General features: G+C 36.6%; 1 protein-coding gene across 1 annotated transcript; it reads left to right on the top strand.

Moving 5' to 3' along the window:
• Window positions 1-2,807: 2,807 nt before the first annotated feature.
• LOC105990251 (vomeronasal type-2 receptor 116-like) lies at window positions 2,808-21,700 on the top strand. Its single transcript, XM_013022611.1, has 6 exons — window positions 2,808-3,025; window positions 14,427-14,715; window positions 16,851-17,657; window positions 18,612-18,839; window positions 19,739-19,862; window positions 20,784-21,700. Exons 1-6 carry the CDS (start codon window positions 2,808-2,810, stop codon window positions 21,698-21,700), a joined length of 2,583 nt encoding a protein of 860 aa, XP_012878065.1.
• Window positions 21,701-22,194: the final 494 nt, after the last annotated feature.

Raw genomic sequence — 22,194 nt, forward strand, 5'->3', positions numbered from 1 at the left:
GTATATGTCTGAGTCAAGCAGAAAAGGTCAGATAAGGTGATGTTAGGGAAATGAACCCTAAGATACGTATTCAAATGTTTTTTTTCTTTCATGTGTTTGTTTCTAACACATTTATAAGATTTTTTCTTTGTTGCTTTGTATGTTCCTCCCCCACAGAATAACCCCTGCTTTCACTGTATTTCATGTCGGTATAATTTTTGGAGGGGAAGGGGAAAATCAAATAGTTTAAATAGAGATACAGGTGGACCCATTGCAACAATGAGATGTACAAGTCGTTATGTCGAAAACGAGCTTTACAACTTTGGTGGGGGGACGGGAGGATTAGGTAGTGGGGAGGCGAGGGGATAATGGGAAGGGATGGGACGGGGAAACAAAGGAGGAGGCTACAATGCTTGATAAAAAATGTACTCATTATCTTGCCCACCTAATTTTAAACCATCTGTACAATATTTTCACAATAAAATAAATTTAGAAAGCTATGTGTATATAATCATATAAAATGATGTTTATTGAAATTAACCTCAAAAATGGAAACAAGGTGTTCTTTATTGTACTATTTCCAGTTCTTTTTTTCCATCCTTGTTTTTATTGATTTATTCCACTTTGTTGCTATTTTTTAATTTCTGTACTCTTTTCATGGATGTAAGTTTACCTGATTTAGGGAGGGAAAATGGAAGCACACAAATAGTGGGACAAAAGGTAAACACTGTTCAAAAAGAACTCTTCTCACTTATGTACTTATGTAACTGCAACTATCTGTACATCACCTTTACAATAAAATTTAATTTTTTTTAACTTCAAATAACTCAGCAAATAAGAACAAGAATTTGCAAATGAGATTAATCAAGCTAAAAACCTTTGGCAAAACAAAATTAACACTCACCAGACTGAATAGATGGCCTGCAGAACTTACCAACTAAACATCTGGCAAGTGACTAGTGACAAGAATATATAGGAAGCTCAGAAAACTAAACCCCTAAAGAATTAACAATACAATTAACAAATTGGTGAACAAACTTGAAGATACTTCTCAAAATCAGAAGTCTAAATGGTTAATAAAGGAAATGCAAAGCCAAACAACACTTAATTTAATCTTACTCCAGTGATCATGTCTATCATAAGGAATATTTTTAAGAATGGAGGGCAAGGGAAGGTCACACACTATTGATGGAAATGTAATTTCATGCAACCACTATGGACATCAATATGTAGGTTTCTCAAGAAACTATAGATTTATGATTTGAACAAGTGCCACCACTTTGTGAGACTGAGGTCCATTAGATGCATACATGCACCTGTCTAACTCAATCCTCTGTCCAGCAAATTCATGCTACTAATAATTTAAAAAAATAAGTGATAAAATCCTACATAATGTACAGAATATACAACTGTAAAGATGAGTGGCAATCTCATTTTTTTAGCTTTTCCTTCTACATTTTAAAGTATTTTTACTGTAAAGATGCTGTACTAAGGGGTTATAGTTACATGAGTAAGGTAATGAGTGCATTTCCTATCAAGCATTGTTACCCGCTCCTTTGTTTATCCCCTACTATCCCTTCTCTCCCTACCTCTCCATATACTCCATTTCCAGGAGATGTAAAGTTCATTTTCAACATAGTGTCTTGTACATCTCATTGTTACAATAGGTCAACCTGTGTCCTTGCTTTAGCATTTTGTCATTTCCTTTCCTCTCCCCAAATTAGAAAATTGTATATTCAAGAGACAGGGCACCAGAATCAAATACAATGACAAAATTTTCTCTTGCATTTTTAAAGTACATATGTGATGTATATTTTCTGAGACCCAGTATATGGTTCTGAAGAAATGTATCAAAATATGCATCGAACACTACAGCCTTGTGTAGAATATATCAACAGCCCTGATGTAGCTCTGCTCTCTGGGACCACTGAAATCTCTGAATGGAATTCACATCTAATATATGTGAGCAAATAGAAAGCATAAAGTTACTTTTGATACTGATTTAGCTTTGTGATACAGAAGAATTTCTTCTATCACAGGCTCTCAACCCAGTGCATCATGAATAAGTCTTGATCTATTTTAGCAACTTAAGTAATAATAAAGTTTTTGAAGGTAAAATTTCAGACTGCAAAAGTGGAATTCAATTTCAGCATTAACCTTGAGTTATTGACATGTAATTTCTAGTTTGAGCAGCAGCATTGCTTCCTCAGGCAATAGTAAATGACTGAATTTTTAGAGTGCTCTGCACATGGATTTCTTATTGAAAGCTCCCTGTTATCAACCACCAATGTTCTGTGGCTGTTATGGACATTGTGTGTGTGTGTGTGTGTGTGTGTGTGTGTGTGTGTGTGTGTGTGTGTGTGTGAACACATCCTCTGGGTGTGATGCTCTCAGAACTTTAGTTGACATCTCACAGGCATATGCTTTTTGTGGACATTTCACCATGCACAGCACATGGCATCCTCTGAGGTGATCCAGTTGCATCATCCCAAATGCCTTTTATGCAAACAGTTTCTTGACACAGATATTGGACAAAAATTCCAAGATTACTCCATCTCTGGGGCCTCACTATCTGTGGTCCTGGATGAAATCATAGCACCTGGGGTGAAGAAAACTCCACAAATGTGTTTTCCATCTCATGTTTTTCTCCTGGATGAAGGCTCTGGGGAATAATTTTATACATTATTTCGGGGACTCAGAAAAGGCTTTGATGAAAGGGGAGTTATAGTGTAGATCATTATCAAAAAGGAGACACATATGCACATATAAAAAGACATACAAATATACATACCTGACATGTGGACCTCACTTCTAACCAGAAATTCAGCATGGCAGATGCTTCAGGGATGTGCCTTTTGGTTTTCACACTCCTTCTTCTCCAGCTTCCCCTCCTTGTCAGGTCCTTGGCTGGTACTAGCTGCTTCTCTACTATGAAGCACCGAGCACATATGGATGGAGACCTGATGATCACTGGATTGTTCCCTCTCTACACTTTGGGAATAGATCACAGTAACAACCATGATTCCAGCCACGAAGATCAAATGCCGTCAGTAACTCATCTTTTTATTCCCATTTACTGTTTTGTTCTGAGGATGGGCAATGGCTGAGGAAATCCTGGGGCACACATCAATGTAATCTGTCTTGTCTATGCTGAACTCCAACTGATTGCACCATGAGCAGCTCAGTCTCATCCTGTCATATGACTACAGTTGAATGATTTTCTGCCTGCTAATAGGAGAAGACCCTACTTCCTTCCATACAGCTTCTCCTTTCCAGGTCAGAAAATTCTTCACTTTACTCTAACATCCCTGTGTCTCCTCCATTTCCGCTGTCATTACAGAGAATGAAGTAATGTTATCACACTGAAGCTGAATCACTCACATGTGATCTGTACTAAAAGGCTGAAGCCACATTTACTGCTTCCATAGGCCAGTATTGTAAGAACTTTTCTTCAGTAACATCTACATTATGAGAATATGGATAAAATTTCTTATGGTAGGCTGGTGGCTCATGCCTGTAAATTTAACTACTTATGGTGCTGATATCTAAAGATCAAGGTTTGAAGCCAGCTCAGGCAGTTAAATCTGTGAGACTTTTATTTCCAATTAACCATCCAAAAGCTGTAAGTGAAGCTGTGGATCAAGTGACAGAAGTATTAGCCTGGATCAAAAAAGCTCAAGGACACTGTCCAGGCACTGATTTCATGACCTTGAACTCTCTGTCTCTCTGTCTCTGTGTCTCTCCCCCCCTCTCTCTCTCACACACACACACAAACACACACATTCTTACTGTAGACAAGTAGTTACTGTTTCAAACTATACATTGTGTCATTATTTTATATCAGATATGCTGCTCAACCCATGTCTTACCAGAAAAGTTAGCTTTTTAAAGATCACTTATGGGAGAAGTTTATCTGCCCCAGGTGAATTCTACTTTACTTGAATGATCTACTTTACTTCAATGAATGTTCTTGACTTTTGGTCTGTAACACAGAGTCTCACTAATAAATGGTTACACTAAGAAATAGAAAGAAAAGAAAACTGACTGTACAGAAATTCAAGAAACTCTAGCAAACTGATTCTTATTGCAAGAGAAAAAATGTCATTGTGACTACTATTTCCACTTGTTTACAAGGGATGGTGTGACATACTCTGAGGTAGCTGCCCACATTTGAGAACAGTGATCCAAGGGTAGGAATTACTCTCTTCTGTGCCATGGAAGATATATGACTTTACCTTATATATCACTGGTATGTAGATTATCTTTTTTCCTTTTGTGCAGGTCCTTGGAACTAAGGACCTGGGCCCTGTTTCTGAACAGTTTTGATGAAAGCTATTGCTCTAGCATTTAAACCACAGGTCCACTTCTGGCCTTTTTGGTAGTTAAATGGGGATAAGAGTCTCACAAACATCCCTGCTCAACCTAGCTTCAAACATTCTCCTCAGATCTCAGCCTCAGATCTCAGTATTTAAGCCTCTAAGCATGAATCACTAGTGCCTGGCTTAGCTTATTCTTTGTATTCCCCACTATTTACCCAGGTTCATCTGATTTTTATTCTCTAAATTTCCAAAAATACATTTGATTATTTTTGTTAGTGTGCTAATATAGACATACTGAGTATTATGGTTTAATCCATGGATGTTTCTTAGCTACCCACAGATACAAAGTAAGTCTGGTTTGGTTAGCAACATTTGATGTATGCTATTGACTACAGATAGCAATATTGATCCATAAGCTTTTCTTGCAGATAGAACACTAAATTTCAACATGAGTAGGTAAGAGATTTAGCTTGAATTTAAGCCTGCTGGCATTACAGTGATGTTTACCAATTTTTACACAATATTGGATTGTGTCAATACCTGGTTTATATTGCAGTTCCACAACACAGGTGTGTACTTTGATTATATTCAAACACTCTTTTATGATCATGTTTTATACCTTGTTGTACATCCTTTTTTCTCTCCCATATCTCTAAGTTCTGCTCATTTTCAGCTTTCTGATGTTGCTAAGCTCAAGACACTAGTACTTTGTTTGCTTCGCATTTGTGGATAGCTTTTTCTCTCGAAGATGATACTCTTCCAATTGAGCTTCATATCCACTTCTAGCTTTTTGTTGATTAACTTAAGATAGAATATCATGGACTTTTCTGCCCCAGCTGGTTTTGACTCAGGATCTGTGGTTCTCAGCCTCTTGATCAGCCAGGATTAAAGGCAAAATCTACCAGTAGAGGTAGTTTTAATTTCTTGAAGAATCTCCAATCTTTAATTTTTATATACCATCACCAAATGGACAATTTATATCTGTGTTGATGGGCAATTGATGGGTGTCATCATTGCTCAAATCATTAAATATTTTTTGGTGCTGATTTCTATTTGTACTTTCAATTTTTAAAGGCTCTCTTCCTTGATTGGATTTTTCTCAAATGCTATTTAAGTCTTAAAATTGTTTTACACTATGCTGTCTGTCCTCTGTGAGATGAGTACCTAGCAAGATTTTTAATTATTCATTTGTCTGTCCCACCAGTTCTCTCATTGTGCTGAAACTTTTCTATTAGGTACAAGGACAGTTACTTTACTTTTCCACTTTTGGGAGTGGAATTTAGGGCCTTGCAAATAAGACAAATGACTCTACAACTTAGTGAAAAACAGAGCTTAATCCGTGCTATTATTTTATGAGCTATTTGAGTTCTGTGTAAGTTACTTCTGTATGTATGGTTTCCTTTTCTCTATTACATGCAAAGTTCTAGTCTCTATTAAGAGCTAATAAGGATATAGAGCTGTGGCTCAAAGTGGCAAAGTGCTAACTTTGAGCAGAAGAGTTCAGGGACAGCACCCAAGCTCTGACTTTAAGCTCCATGATTGACAAAAAGGGAAAAAAAGAAAAAAGCTGTTTAAAAAAGCTGATTAATTTTGATTTTACAAATACAAAGGGTCTAGTTTTAGCATTTCACACATGTATATCCAGTTTCACAACACTACTCTTGCTAAAGGTGTCATGTTTAGGCTATCTATTATTTAGCAACTTCCCCAAAAATCACATACCTGTAGTGTTTATGTAATTACTTCTTGGACTTATTTTTAAAGTTACTTTTGTATGGATGTTTTCCTTCATTTTTTCTATTACTTGTAAAGCTCCAGTCTTTAGTAAAAATATAATTAGGAGCTGTGGCTCAAATGCTAGACACTAACCTTGAGCAGAAGAGCTCAGGGACAGCACCCAGGTCCTGAGTTCAAGCCCCATGATGGACTAAAAACATTGTTTTTAAAGAACTGATTAATTTTGATTTTAAAAATATTAGGGGTACAGTTTTAGTGTTTTACACATCGATACCCAATTTCAGAATGCCACCCTTTGCTAAGAGTATCATGTTTAGACTCTGGATTATTTGGAAGCTTCTCCAAGAATCAGCTATCTGTAGTTTTTTTGCAATTACTAACTTGGCCTTATTTTTTGTATCTATGTGTCTATTTTTAATCAGTGTTTTCTTCTGCTGTTATGGGCAGAAAAATAGGCATAGGGATAGTTCAGTATTACTCATGTCTGAAGATAGCTCTGGCTAATTGAATAATTCTTTTTTCCCAATATTTCATTTTGCCATTTCTACTTGTGTGATTGAAGTGTAAGGAATATTGATGGAGACTGAACTGAATCTGTAAATGATTTTTCAGCAATATATTCACTGTACTGATTCTAGCATACAGAATAATGGGAGGTATGTGTGGCTGACATGTGTAATGTTATTGCTTTCCCATTTGATGCATCATGATTTTTATTTAAGTCTTATGGCTGTGTTGTTTTTGTGGAACTTTCTGTTTGCTAGATTGATGAATGTTGTTGTGTTTTTTCTCTAATACTTTTACTTCTACTTGAATATTTCATTCCTTCTACTAAATTTGTTTTTTTTCTAGTTTCATGAGATACAGAGTATCTATACTCATGATTTAAACAAAGGTCATTTTTTCATTTAATTTCCTTTTTTATATTTGTAGGTAATAAGTAAATTTCTGGTCAAACTTGTTACCACTTCCCTCATTTTCTCCTACTTTCCCTCCTCCACACACCAACATCTCCAAGTTGTATAGGTCATTTCCAATATATTGTATTATTTATATTGCTGTTGCATTGGTTTCCCCCTTGTCCTTTGTCTCACCATTCTGTTGTTCCCATTCCTTTCCCTAGTTCAAATATATATATATATATATATATATATATATATATATATATATATATATAATTCCAGGGTACCAAAATCAAATACAGAGAGAACAAGTGATATAGTATCATTTTATTGCTCCTTTCTCAATATCTATAGATTCTCACATCCTGTTTTAATTTTTTTGTCCAAATGGTTTTGTTTATTTCTTGCAGTTTTCCTTAAAAACATGTCATTTAATCAAGTTTTAATCAGTTAATTAAACTGAATAATTTTGACTACATTAAACTATTCATTTATTGATAAAAACTATTCCATTGTATGTTCATGTTAAGTGCATATTGTCATGGTTTTCCTGTAGCCTTACTAGAGTGTGATGGGCACAATTATAGTAATTGATTTGCATATATTGAACCAGCTTTGCATCCCTGAAATGAATCCTGTTTGTTCATGGTGTATGATTTTTTGGATGAATTGTTGAAGTCGATTGGCCAAAAATTTTTTGAGAAGTTTTGCATCAATGTTCATCAAAGAAATGGGTCTAAAGTTCTCTTCCTTTGCTGAGTCTCTGCCTGGTTTGGGGATGAGAGTTACGATGGCTTCATAGAATGCGTTTGGTAGTTTACTTTCTCTGGAGGAGTATTGGTGTGAGCTCTGCTTTTAATGCCTATAGAATTTCACTGTAAAACCATCTGGTCCTGGGCTTTTCTTAGATGGAAGGTCTCTTATTGCTGTTTCTATTTCAATGCTTGATATTGGCCAGTTAAGATGGTTTACCTCAGGGGCTTGGGGTTTAGCCCAGTGGAAGGGCACCTGCCCAGCGCGCGCAAGGCTCTGGGTTCGGTCTTCAGCCCTGGAAAAAAAAAGATGGTTTATCTCATTTAGTTTAGTTGTGGCATGTAGATATTTGCTAGGAAATGGTCCATTTCTGCCAAGTTCTCAAACTTATTAGCATAAAGGTTTGAGAAGTATACCCTTATAGTGTTTTGAATTTTGGTTGTTTCTCTGGTGATGTTTCCATTCTAATTTATGTATTTGAGTGTGTTCTCTTCTTTTTCTGATAAGATTTGCTAAGGGTCTGTCAATTTTATTAATAGTTTCGAAGAACCAACTCTTTGTTTTGTTAATTCTTTCTATGTTTTTTTGGATTCTAATTTGTTTAATAAAAAATGCGCTTTACTACTTTGGGGTGTAGGGGGCATAGGGGTAGTGGTGGTAGGGGGTATAGGGTTGGGAGGGTGGAGAGGGGAAGGTATGGTACGGGGTAACAAATGAGGAGGCAACAATGCTTGATAAAAAATGTACTCACTATCTTGCCCATGCAATTTTAACCCCTCTATGTTATTTTTACAGTAAAAATAATAATAATTCTGCTTTTATTTTAATTATTTCTCTCCCTCTACTGGATTGGGATTTATCTTACTGCTCTTTTTCAAGGACCTTCAGATGTCACATTGTTGGTTTTATATCTCTCAAATTTGTTGATGTAGGAACTCAGAGCTATAAAATTGCCTCCGAGAACTGCCTTTGCTTTGTCCCAGAGGAGCTGGTAATTTGTGTGTTCATTTTTGTTGAATACCATGAACATTTGAATTTCCTTTTTAATCCCTTCCATGACCAACTGGTGATTCAAATGTTTGTTGTTCAGCCTCAGTTTTGTTGTTACAGGACCTTCTTTAGTGGCTTTTGGTGTTGAGTTCTAATTTTATTCCCTTGTGGTCTGAGAGAATGCAAGGCATAACTTCAATGTTTCTGAATTTGGACGTTTGCTTTTTGACCTAAATGTGGTCTATTTTGGAAAAATGTTCCATATGCTACTGAGAAAAACATGTATTCTGATGCTGCTGGGTGAAATATTCATTAGAAGTCTGTTAAATCTAGTTGATCTATGCAGTTGTTTAGATTTGCGGTTTCACTGTTGAGTTTTTGCCGAGTTGATCTATCTAGTGGGGATAGTGGTGTGTTAAAGTCCACAATTAATGTCTTTGGATCTTTGTGAAATTTGAGGAAAAGTAGTGTTTCTTGGATAAATTTGGGTGCTTCATTGTTGGCAAATAGATATTTAGAATTGTAATATCCCCCTGAAGGAGAGATCCCTTAATTAGTATGTAACGATCTTCTTTATCTCTTCTCACTACTTTTAATTTGAAGTCTATTTTATCTGATATTAAGATTGCAACTCCCGCCTGTTTATGGGGGCTGTTTGCTTGGTAGATTTTGTTCCAGCCTTTAACATTGAAAATGTGTTTGTTTTTACGGGCAAGATGTGACTCCTGCAGGCAGCAGATAGAAGGGTCTTGCTTTTCAATCCAACTAGTCAATGTCGCTTAATTGGAGAGTTAAATCTGTTATTGTTGAGAGTTAGGACTGAGAAGTATTTGGTAGTTACTGCCATGTTATCACCTTCTTGTGGGCTGCCACAACTGGGTTCTTCCTATGGTTCTTGGATTCTCAGTTTGGGTGCAGTTTCTTGGCCTTTATTGTGGTCTTTTTGGTTTTCTATGTGTAGGACATCTTTAAGTATCTTTTGTAGAGTTGGTTGGTGGATATATATTGCTTCAGTTTTTCTTTGCTATGGTAGGTTTTTATTTGACCTTCACTTGTGAGGGAGAGTTTAGCTGGGTACAGTATTCTTTGTTAAGAGTTGTTTGTCAATAGGGCATGGCATATATCATTACAGGCTCTTCTTGCTTTAATTGTCTCTGATGAGAAATCTGAGTTGGTTATAATTAGTTTCCCTTTGTAGGTGATTGATCTTTTCTCCTTGACAGCTTTAAAGATCTTTTCCTTGGTCTAAATTGATCCTGTGCAGATTATAATGTGATTGCGGGATGTCCTGTTCTAGTCTGGTCTATTTGGGGTTCTAAAAGTGTCTTGTATTGGAATAGGCCTATCTTTTTGCATGTTTGGGAAGTTCTCTGCTAGGATCCTGTTAAACAAATTTCCTAGACCATTAACTTCTGCCTCTAGGTTCTCCTGTGCACCCATTATCCTCAGATAAGGCCTTCTGATGGTGTTTTCCAAATGTTGAATGGATCTATCATATCTCTTGGATTTGTCTTGGATAGTTTTATGTTCTTTCTCTATAATATCTAGGCTGTCTTCAATCCCCGAGATTTGATCTTCTGCATTGTCTAACCTACTGTCAAGACTTTCTACTATTTTTTTATTTCTTTTCCTTCTAATTGGTCAGCTTTGATTGCTTACAATTCTTTGTTGGAACTTTGTTTTAGATCTTGTATGACCTTCTTTGCTTCCTTAATTTGGTGTTCACTGTTTATTCTCAAATCACTTAGTTGATTGGTTATGGTTTCCTTGGACTCTCATCCCTTCTGTTGGGCTCCATTCAGCATTCCCTTTGTGTTCTCCCTGAATTCTTTCAGCTCTCTATTTATAGATTCCATGAATGCCTCTATTGATCTTTGTCTATTCTCATCCCACTCTTGCAATTCCTGTATTACTCTTTGATTAGCTTCCTCACATTCATTCAATTCCTGTAGTTCTCTTTGAGTGTTCTCAGCCTGCTCATTCAATTCCTGTCTTTCTGTTTAACTGTTCTCAACCTGCTCACTCAATCCCTGTATTAATCTTTGACTAGCTTCCTCATGCTCACGAGATTCCTGTATTAATCTTTGGTTTGCCTCCTCTTTCTCACTATCATGCTCACACTGTGTCCTTTGCAGGTTTTCAATATTTTCATTCACCCTGTTTACCAGTAATGTTTGTAGAGCTTTTTGGGAACTCTCCACTGGATTATTTATTAGGTGTTCTGTCACCTGATTACCATGAGTGGAAGTTGAGATACCTGGACTTGCCATTTTTCTTGTTTTTCCGGCTTGTTCTGCCTATATAGTATGAAAGTAACACCAATTTTGTGCTAGAACACTATTTTAAGGCAAGCATCAATGAAAGCACTGAAGTTGCACAGTCTAAATGGCTGCAGATACAATCTAGTTCAACAGATACAATCTTTCAACATCAAACAACTATGGATTAATGGGTAAGAACAGCAAGCAAGAATTTGGCAAACCAGAAATTATTAGGTTTAGGGGAAAATGTGGGGACAATAGGATTAGAAGGATGTGGAGAGATAAAAGGAGAGTGAATTTAACAAAGTCCTAAACTCAGTGAGGGAAATGGATTGGACAGAATGATAGGAGAGAGATTTTTTTTAAAAAAAAAAAAGAAAGAAAAAATGGAAGGATAAAATTTGAATTTTAAAAGTGAAAAACTTATAAATTACATAAGACTAAAGAAATGATATTGAGAGAAGAAAGGATAGGTTGAGAGGAGGGTAGGGATAGAAAGGAGACATGAAAATATAAAAAATAAAAATTCTTAAAATTAGTTACTTGAGAATATCTCTCTATATGGGTATACAGAGATGATACTGCTATTAAAGAAGTTAAGCCTAAGAGGTTGTGAATTGCATAATTAATTTCTGGACTATGTACACAATGAGGGATAAGGTCTAAAAATCTACAACTGGTATATATCTGGGGATGAGCAGAATAGCAATTAAGTCATGCAAGAAAGAATGAAAGAGAGAAAAAAGAAAAGAAAAAACTGACAAAAAGTTCAGAAGAAATTTTTTAAAAAGCACACACACATATGCACCTAAAATAAAAATTATGAGAGGAAAATAAAAAGTATTAATAGAAAAATTTTAAAAATAATTTTTAAAGGTACAAAAATGAGTTCTTCGATTTTTTCGGGGGGGGGGAGTGGTAATAGGAAGATCCTGTATATCCCCTGTGTCAGTACCCAGTCTCTTGGTGGAGTCTCTGGTCTGCTAGTGGTGTTTGGTTTTCCTGTGGCTTGATTAGTTTCTTAAGTCAGTTTGTTTGAGCTGGCAGAAAAATGCTCTGTCTTATCCAGGATTTTGTGATATTCTTTCCAGGCTAGTTCAGTGGGAAGGAGATCTGCTTTGAGTATCACAAAAGAGGGAGATGGCTGTTTCCTCTAGTTTGGGAATGCTCTGATGAGGGTAGGTTCTGGGTAGAGTTGAGGCCTTTCAGCAAACACTAGCTTTTCTCTGAGGAGCTAGTTTCTGAGACACTCACAGAACCCAGCCTGGAGCCATTCTCAGGGTTTATGTTTACTAATTTCAATTGATTGTCAAGGCTGCTGTATGGAGGGGAAGCCTCTGGCTCTATTTACCCAGTGAAGAAAGTCACTGGTCCGGGGGCCGAGCTTCCTTTGCCTGGGCTGGGTGACTTTCCCCTGGGTGGGGCTGAACATGGCTGGTCAGGCTCAGTCGGGCCTCTGTCAGTATCAAAGATGGACATCTCTGGTGTTGGGGGGAGGGGTGGCCTTCCTTCCTCTGCTCCCTGAGAAGGAGTGAGGACATCAGTGTTCTACTCATGCCAGAGTCTTGGTTCCTGGGCTATCTCTGATCTGCCATCTGTAGGATGAAGATAACTGCTCCTTGTCAGTTTTTGCAGGTGTTGAGTAGAATCTGCTCACCCACTGCTTCTGGCTCCTTTATCCCGACTCTCTGTAAGTATGGTGGCTATGACCGCAGCCACTACCACCACAGCCACAGTATCTGCAGCTACCGGCAAATGCTCAGATCTGTCTCCTTGCGTGGATTTTCCTTCTCTGGCCAAATTCTGTACTGTGATGGCACACTTGGTGTGATTCTCTAGTCTAGGACTGTTCACTGGAACACTAAAACTGCTTTCTATGTGAGAACTTGTTTATCCATCAGCTTCTTCTCCACCATCTTCCTCCGAACTCCATGTTAAACATTTTTAATGTGTCTATTCACTATTATTATTTCTTCTTCTGAGAAGTCTCTCTGAAGTCATTAGCTCATTTATTGCTTGGGTACTCCTAACAGTGTTTCTCTGGGAATATCTTTATCCTTTCTTCATTTCTAAAGGATATCTTTCGTAGGCTCAATATTCTTTGTGGATAGTTTACATATATGTTATCTGGAGTACTGAAAAGATTTCTTGCCACATTCTCTTGACTTATATGGATACTATTGAGGACTCAGTTATTAGGGAAATGAGAGCATATCTATATGGTATGAATCCCATTTCTGTTATAGTTTAGAGAATCTTCCCTGTATAAGTATTTCACTTGTGAGATCATGAGACAGCTTGCTATAGATGTGATGGTCAAAAATTTGATTGCCTTTCATGTTAAAGAATAGTACACTATCTTTGTTCACAATTCCGTTTTTGAAAATACTGACGTCAACTTTTGATTAACCTTTTCACACATCTTCATTTTTACAGTGCTCTGTCATATGTGTGGTTCAATTAGATTTTCGTCAAAGTCACTATTTTCTTCTGTTTAGAAGACTTCACATATACCTACAGTGTATGATGAACAAGTAAATTCTTTAATTAGTACTTCCGATGTGCCTTCATTGTTTCCATTTTTGAACAATGTCTGTTGATTTCATTATATGAATTTCTTTAGCATGTACATGCACATGCACACATGTGCAAGTGTGTGCATGTGCGTGCAAACACACACACACACACACACACACACACCTGGCACTCCAAGACATGAAACAGAAAAATGAAAAGTACTTTGATCATTTTTACTTCTTTCTACTTGTTCCTTTTCAGTTTCTCTATCTATCTATCTATCTATCTATCTATCTATAAATTGGGAAGAGAATAGTGAGCACATTTTACCATGGTGACATTGGAATTAGGATTGCATTGTAATTCTTCCCTATAATTTTCTCCTTAACATCCATATTGGAGGTTCCCCTCTCCATAATTAGTTCACTAGAGTTGGATGTATCCCTTTTGTTTTGCTGAATAAATAAAAATAAAATTTCCTCACATTATATTTTAGCTATTGTTCTAGTTGATATTGCAGGAATTTGAGTCTGTTAGCATGGCTTACTATATAATCTTTCATAAAGAACATTTTGCTTCTGAAAGTTACTCTTAATTTGTAGATTCATCAGTTAGCCTGACCTGCCATATAAACACATAATATAACTGGGTGACTCAAACACAAGATTTACAGAATATTTGCTGTCTCATCAAAACCTAATGCAATGGACAACAGCTTTTTGCTGTGCTACATGCAATAGTGGGGGGAAAGGAAGCTGTCTCTCAGCTTAATTAAGTTTCTGAATCTCATTCATGGCATGTTCCTTTCATGTCCTTAACTAATTTTATATACAAACATAAGACATTGCATTCACATTCTGTTCCAATTAGGATAATATTTTAACATTCATTAGCAGAAAATCAAGAATTCAATTGATCAAAGACAGGTTTTGTAATTCTTTTCCTAAATTTCTATGCTTATTATACAGGCTTATCTTCAAGAACTATCAGTTTGTTTTGGCCTTGGCTTTTGCTGTTGAGGAGATCAACAAAAACCCTGATCTTTTACACAACTTCTCTCTGGGATTTGATATGTATAATATTCACTTTAGAGCTTGGACAATGTTCAAGAATCCCTTCACTTGGCTCTTTGGGAAGTACAGGATTCCAAACTACTCCTGTATGAGAGACAGAAGGTCTATAGCAGTACTGACAGGACCATTAGGAATGACATCTGACCAAATTGGGACATTGCTGGGACTCTACAGATTTCCACAGGTGAGGGTAGAATGTACAGAAAGATATAAAAATATCTAATATTTCATGTGCTAGAAGAGAATAAAGGAAGAGACTTATGAGCTTATCAAATTTTGTTGCACCAAAGAGTAAGTACCCAAAGATATATAAAGTGGGATGTGTGTGTGTGTTTGTGTGTGTGTGTGTGTGTGTATGTTCACTGTTCAGAAAAGGAGATGGAAGACTTAGATCAATAAATAATTTATTGTTTCAAGCCTTATCAATAATTTTCTTTAAAAGAATCCGGGAATGGAAAATGACTTTTCAGTGTGAAGATATGTTGAGCAGTGTACTGGTGACCCACACCTGTATGCTAACTAATTAGGAAACTTTTTAAAAATAAGTTTTTATTGGGAAAATACAGAGAGGTTATGGTTACAAGAGCAAGGTAATGAATGCATTTCTTATCAAGCATGGTTGCCTCCTCCTTTGTTATTCCTGGATCATCCCTTACCTCCCACCTTCACAACTACACTCCCACACCCTTCCCCCCTCCCCAGTTCTTAATTGTAAAGTTCATTTTCCCACATAGTGTCTTCTACATCTCATGGTTGAAATGGGTCAACCTGTATCCCTATTTAAACATTTTGTTTTTTCCCTTCTCCTCCCCAAATTATACCAACATCAAATAGAGTGAAAACAGGGGTTATACCATGGGGGAGGGACATACAAAGCAACAAAAAATCACATGGCACTTAATAAATATATTAGAAACAATAGCAAGAAAGAAAAAGCCACTTATGTCCTTATCTTGGGATTCACTTTGCTTAACTTCATCCTGTCTGGTCATATGTACATAGCTTTTGACCTTTTCTACTTATCCCAGACATATACTAGTTATTTCAAATAAGGGAAATCATGGGACCTATGTTGCTTTGGGCCTGGCTTACTTCACTTAATATAATTTTTTCCAAGTCTTTCAATTTCCTAACAAATGGGCGATGTTATTTTTTTCTGATGGGATCATGTGTGTGTGTGTGTGTGTGTGTGTGTGTGTGTGTGTGTGTGTGTCTGTGTCTGTGTCTGTGTGTCTGTGTCTGTGTCTGTGTGTATCACATTTTCTTGATCCATTAATCTACTGAGGGTCATCTGGGTTGGTTCCATCTTAGCTATAGTAAATAATGCTGCAATAAACATAGTTGTGCTGGTAGATTTAGTATGGTCTTGTTTCTGATCATTTGGGTAAATGCGCAAAAGTGGGATTGCTGGGTCATAGGGGAGCTCTATGTGGATGGAGTCTTTTGAGGAACTTCCATACTGCTTTCCATAGTGGTTGAACAAGTTTATACTCCCACCAACAATGCAGTAGGGTTCCCTTCTGGCCACATTCCCTCCAGCATCTGTTGTTACTTTGTATCTGCAATTAACCAGCAACAAGCAGTAAGTAAGTATGTGGATCAAGTGATTGACCAGTCTTGAGGGGAAAAGCCAAGGAAATGAATGAGGACATAAGTTTTTGCCCCTCTACTGACTTGTAACTGCACACTCATGCACACAGACATGCAAGATACTATGTTGAATGAAGTAAGTCAGGTTCAGATTGAGAAATGTGAAATTTGTTCTGTCATGTGTGGAAGTTAGATTTAAAATATGAACCATGTAATATGAAATAAATATGGCACACATATATATAGCCTCTTACACACACAGATAGATATATATACATATATATGAGAAATCTGGTAAAAGTATGGTATACAAGGGGTGAAAGTCCATGCTGTGTCTTTTCTAATAAAAATAAACACCGGAGAGCTGAAACATATCTTGTCTGAGTCAGGTAGGTGTTGATGGAAAAAGGCAGAGGAAAATGGAATGGATGGGTGCAAAAACAACACAATATTCAATATACATGAATGAAAATGGAATTAGGAAAGGTGAGGAGTGGGTGGAGATGACATTGATAGGAAGAATTGATAAAAAATTATGACAAATATCAGAAGACATTTAACAGTAAATTTATATATTATACAACTATTGAAAAACAATTAAATTGTTTTTTCAAAACTAAAACAAAACCTTCCTTCTACCTACTTAAACTGGTTCCTAACATATTTTAAGACTGAAATTTTGATGGATGATAATCTCATTCATGAAGCATACAATTTTTTTCTCTTTAGCTTACCATGGGGCCTTTTGATCAAGCTCTGAGTGACCATCACAAGTTTCCTGCTCTCTATCAGATAGCCCCAAAGGACACATCAATAGCCACTGCCATGGTCTCCTTACTGCTTTACTTCAGCTGGAGCTGGGTAGGACTGTTGACCTCACAGGATGAGAATGGTTCATGGGTTCTTGCTGAATTGAAAGAAGAGATGACCAAGAACAGAGTTTGTGTGGCCTATGAGCTACTGATCTCAAGCAAAGGTGTGTCTTGTCTATTCAAATTAATTGAAGTTTATAATGAGATAAATAAATCTTCAGCAAGTGTCCTCATCATATATGGTGATAATGAATCACTACTAGATTTAATGGTGTGTATTGAGCAACTTTTAATCAAAGGCAAAGTTTGTATCATGAACTCACAGTGGGATTTAACCATGAGAAGGAAATATTTCATTCTAGGCTCATTGCATGTTCCTCTTATTTTTTCACATCATCATACAGATCTTTCTGGATTCACAGATTTTATCAAGGCAGTAAACCCTTCCAAATACCCAGAAGACATTTTTCTTGCTAGGATGTGGTTTCTGTCATTTAATTGCTCAGATGCTGACTCTGACTGTGTAACATGGGACAATTGTCCTCATGATGCCTCTTTGGATTGGTTGTCTGGGTATATTTCTGTCATGACTATGTCTGGAGATAGTTACCATATATACAATGCTGTGTATGCTGTGGCCCAGGCTCTCCATGAGATGCTTCTTCATCAAACAGAAGATCACACAATGGAAAATAGAAAAGGAACAGTGCCTTCCCCTGCACAGGTAATTTCATCTTTGTTCAATGGCATACGCCATGAGCAAAGGTACTTCCTAGAGCATGACTTATTCTATGAAATTAAATGTTTCAGGTGTTTTCCCAAACCCGGGAAATTATTTTCTTTTGAATATTATGAGATCTTATAGACATATGTTCAAATGTGTTTCAGAAAAAAAAAACTTGCCAATAACAAAAATAAAATGTATTCCATGATTATGTAAATTGTTTTTATTTTGCTTGTTCAGAGGCTTGAAATCAAGGCGAGGGTCTTTTACCTGGGTCCTTTGTGCCTTAGGATAGCACTCTACAACTTGTGCCATACCAGTACTTCTAGTTTTTTTCTGAGTAATTTATTGGAGACAAGTCTTGTGGACTTTTCAGCCCAGGCTGGATTTGAATGGCAATCTTCAAATACCAGCCTCCTGAATAGTTGGGATTACAGGTGTGAACTCACTGTCTTGTGATATTATTTCATTATAGCTAACCTCAATATGCTCATAGCAAATGTTGTGAAAACTTCAAATGCAGTTTTCTCTTAGGGGTTTCTTCAGTAATAGCAAAGGAAGACCTGCTGAAAAGAATTTTCATATATTTCATAAATGATCATTTCATTCAACTTTGGAATTAAAATTTTAGCAAGCTCAAAGTATAGACCTTCATAAAAATAGTGCTTATGCCGAGCTGTACCTACAAAACTGAGAAGTGTCCCATTCATGTCTATTTACAGCACATTGGTTTCTTTTGGGAAGAAAAGGCCTTCGGTTTCTTTTCTAAATGACCAGAATTCAAAAAGATTATTTTTATTCCTCCACAGATTTTATTTGTGATATTTCATTAGGTACTTCCCCTATTCATGAATTCAGAATCAGAGATTAAAGGCAATCGGAGCTTTTCATAGTTCAGGTTTTCTGTCTTAACTATGTGATGTACTTCACCATAAGATGAAGTATCTCTTTTAGCTGCATCCTTTTCTGAAAAACATCCACTTTTACAATCCTGCTGGAGATGAAGTGATTTTGGATGATGAAAGGAAATTGGATCCAGAGTATGACATTCTGAACATTTGGAATTTTCCAGAAGGTCTTCAATTTACAGTGAAAATAGGAAAGTTTTCTCCATATGCTCTCCATGATAATCAACTGTCTTTATATGAAGATATGGTAGAGTGGCCCACAGGAACTGCAGAGGTGGGTTGGATCTAATCATAATAATTTTAAGGACAAATACATAAGGAAATATCATCCTTTAAATTTATACCTGAGTGCCAGCCACTTATTCCTATATTCCTAGCTACTCAGATAGCTGTGAATTGAATATCATGATGAAAAGTCAGCCAAAGCAGGAAAGTTATGAGACTGTTATTGCCAATTAGCCACCAAAAATCTGGAAGTAGATCTGTGACTCAGTGACTCAAGTAGTGCAAACTCAAGGCCATTGCTTAGATCTTGAGTTCAAACCCCAGGATCAGCACCAAAAAAAGGAAAATGTGTTTCTAAATATTTATTTAGAGTATTGTAAAAAACATAAATTATATCTTTCTGGTAGGTTCCCTACACCATGATAAAATACCTGAGGAATCACTTTATGTAGTGGAAGATTTTATTTTCTTCCTTTCTATGGGTGCTACTTTGGCATCTTTTGTGAGAGGAAACTTTGAAGATGTCTATAATAAGACATTCTTCATGGCCACTGAAAACTTAGGCCTGGGGTTCACATAACCTTATAAAAATTATGTCCAACTCCTTGCTTTGCCCCATGTCACAGATGAATAGGAGACAAAATATAATGACATGAATTCTCAAAAGTTCCATGAGGCTGTACGTTAGGAGTTATTTGTTCATCATTAATTTCCAACTTTTTAAGATTCCATACTGTTCAATAGTTCAACAGGCTAGAAATCCATGTGTAGCATAAAAGTCTTTCAGAATAATGGGATATAGAATGTATAAGCTAATTCAATTAATTGACTGGACTTAGTTGCATAGAAACATTATGCTTAATAATCTGATTCTTTAAAACAATGGATTTTTGAAGAACTAGTTAAGAAAGTTTGAAGAGTTACTGATATATACCTGATTTTCCTCAGACTCCTCACTCTGTCTGCAGTAAGAATTGTGGTCCTGGATTCAGGAAATCTCATCAAGAAGGAAAGGCTGCTTGTTGTTTTGATTGTACCCTTTGCGCTGAGAATGAGATTGCTAATGAGACAGGTAAGTCTGTAACTTACTAAGAAATTGTTCCTTTCTCCCCAGTTTTCCTCAATGCAGTAACTCAATGCAAAAGTTGTACATTTTGATTACAGAGCTCATTTTACTTCTCTCTGTTAATAATTTTATTTTCACAAGTGGTAGTGTTGCTAGTTGATATAGGACAGATCTTCAGCTTGGATAACATATTTTAGTGGTATTTTCTAGTCTACTGCAAGACAAGTTATTTCATTAATCTCTCTTATTGTCTAGAGTTAAGACAAGTATAAACTCTAACATGAAAGTAAACATAGTCTTAGTAAGACTGTGCTCACCTTAAAATTTACCTTTTGTTCACTCAGAACACATGGATATTGCAAATATTTTTTCCATCTGCCTAGAATTGTTTGTGTCACAAAGCAAGTATTCAGAAAAGTGGATTCACTTTAAGAAGTGAGCATTATTATGAAATGTCCAGGAGTGGTTATTTTGTTCCTACTGCTTCACAGATGAGTTGGAGAGAAAAATAGAATGAGATGAATCAAGGATGTGCCACAGGATAAAATTAATATTTTACAGAGAAATGTAGGAAAATGTAAGCCATATTATTTACAATTTTCAATTGGATTGCAGAACAGGGTATAGTTCTGTTAAAAATGTTTTAAAAAAGTGTAGGAAATCACAAGTAGATTAGAATGCCTCAAATGTCACTTTATCACACATTTGATAATTACTGAAAGAAAAAAGTTGAATACAAAAGGTTAAATAAAAAAGATTGAAATGAGAGGAAGTTATTGTTTAGAAAAGAAATAAAGTGGGTTTATGATACCTAATGTTAGGATTACATCTTACATGTGAGGATTACATCCAAATAAACAAAACCCTAATTTCTTTGAAGGAAAGGAGTTCACAACAAAAACTAATTGCACTTACACTTCTTACCAGATATGGAACAGTGTATTAAATGTCCAGATCATCAGTATGCTAACACACAGAGAAACAAGTGCCTCCTGAAAGATTCAAGTTTCCTGGCCATCAGAGATCCTTTGGGCATGGCTCTGGCCTGCATGGCTCTCTGCTTCTCTATGTTAACCGCTGCTGTTCTTGGGATATTCGTAAAACACCATGACACTGCCATTGTCAAGGCAAATAACAGGATTCTCAGCTACATCTTGCTCATCTCCCTCATCTTCTGTTTCCTCTGTTCCTTGCTTTTTCTTGGATGTCCCAACACGGTTACCTGCATCCTGCAGCAGATCACATTTGGGGTTATCTTTACTGTGGCTGTTTCTACAGTCTTAGCCAAAACAGTGATTGTGGTTCTGGCCTTCAAGGCCACTTCTCCAGGAAGAAAGCTGAGGTGGCTGCTGGTATCAGGGGCTCCTAAATTCATTATACCCATCTGCATCCTGATCCAAGTGACCCTCTGTGGATTCTGGTTGGGAACTTCGCCTCCATTTGTAGACACAGATGCACATTCTGAACATGGCCACATAATCATCCTGTGCAACAAGGGCTCCCTCACTGCCTTCTACTGTGTCCTGGGATACCTGGGCATCCTGGCTATGGCCAGTTTCACTGTGGCTTTTCTGGCCAGGAACCTGCCTGACACCTTCAATGAAGCCAAGTTCCTGACCTTTAGCATGCTGGTGTTCTGCAGTGTGTGGCTCACCTTCCTGCCTGTCTACCACAGTGCCAAGGGGAAGGTCATGGTGGCTGTGGAGGTCTTCTCCATCTTGGCCTCTGGGGCAGGACTCCTAGGCTGCATTTTTGCCCCAAGGTGCTACAACATCTTGTTAATGTTTAATAGAAATTCTCTACATGGCTTCAGGGATAAAAGACTATATAGTAGAAGAAATTAATTTTCTTATGTTCAAATTCATATGCTTGATTAGTATATATGTCTGGTCTAAATCTACAGTAATTTCCCATTGTTGTATTAGTTTGTATTGTGGAATTTTTACTTCAACGAATAAGGTCTTTTGCTCATTTTTCTAGTAGTGGTAGCCATAAGTGATGGTGCTCACTATTTAAATTTTCCTAATATAGTTTGGTTCCTCCTATTTAATCTTAATTTAATTATATTATCCCCTCTTTAAGAGTTTATGTTCACTCTTGTCTTTCCGAATCATTTTTCTAAATTTTCAACTATACTAACTTCCTTTTGACACTCTACCATGTTGCATAGTCCTCTAATACATTTCATTAGTATTTTTCTCTTCACAAAGTTTCATCTTTTAACATGATCCTTAGATATTGTTTAGTTCAGTACTTGTAAATTTCTACTCACACATTTTCCTTTTATAATAACCCTGAGTCTCTTTAGTGGGACCTTTCTTATGTATCTACCTCTCTC

This window comes from Dipodomys ordii, unplaced genomic scaffold (assembly GCF_000151885.1).
Source record: "Dipodomys ordii isolate 6190 unplaced genomic scaffold, Dord_2.0 Scaffold64, whole genome shotgun sequence".
Lineage (NCBI taxonomy): Eukaryota > Metazoa > Chordata > Mammalia > Rodentia > Heteromyidae > Dipodomys > Dipodomys ordii.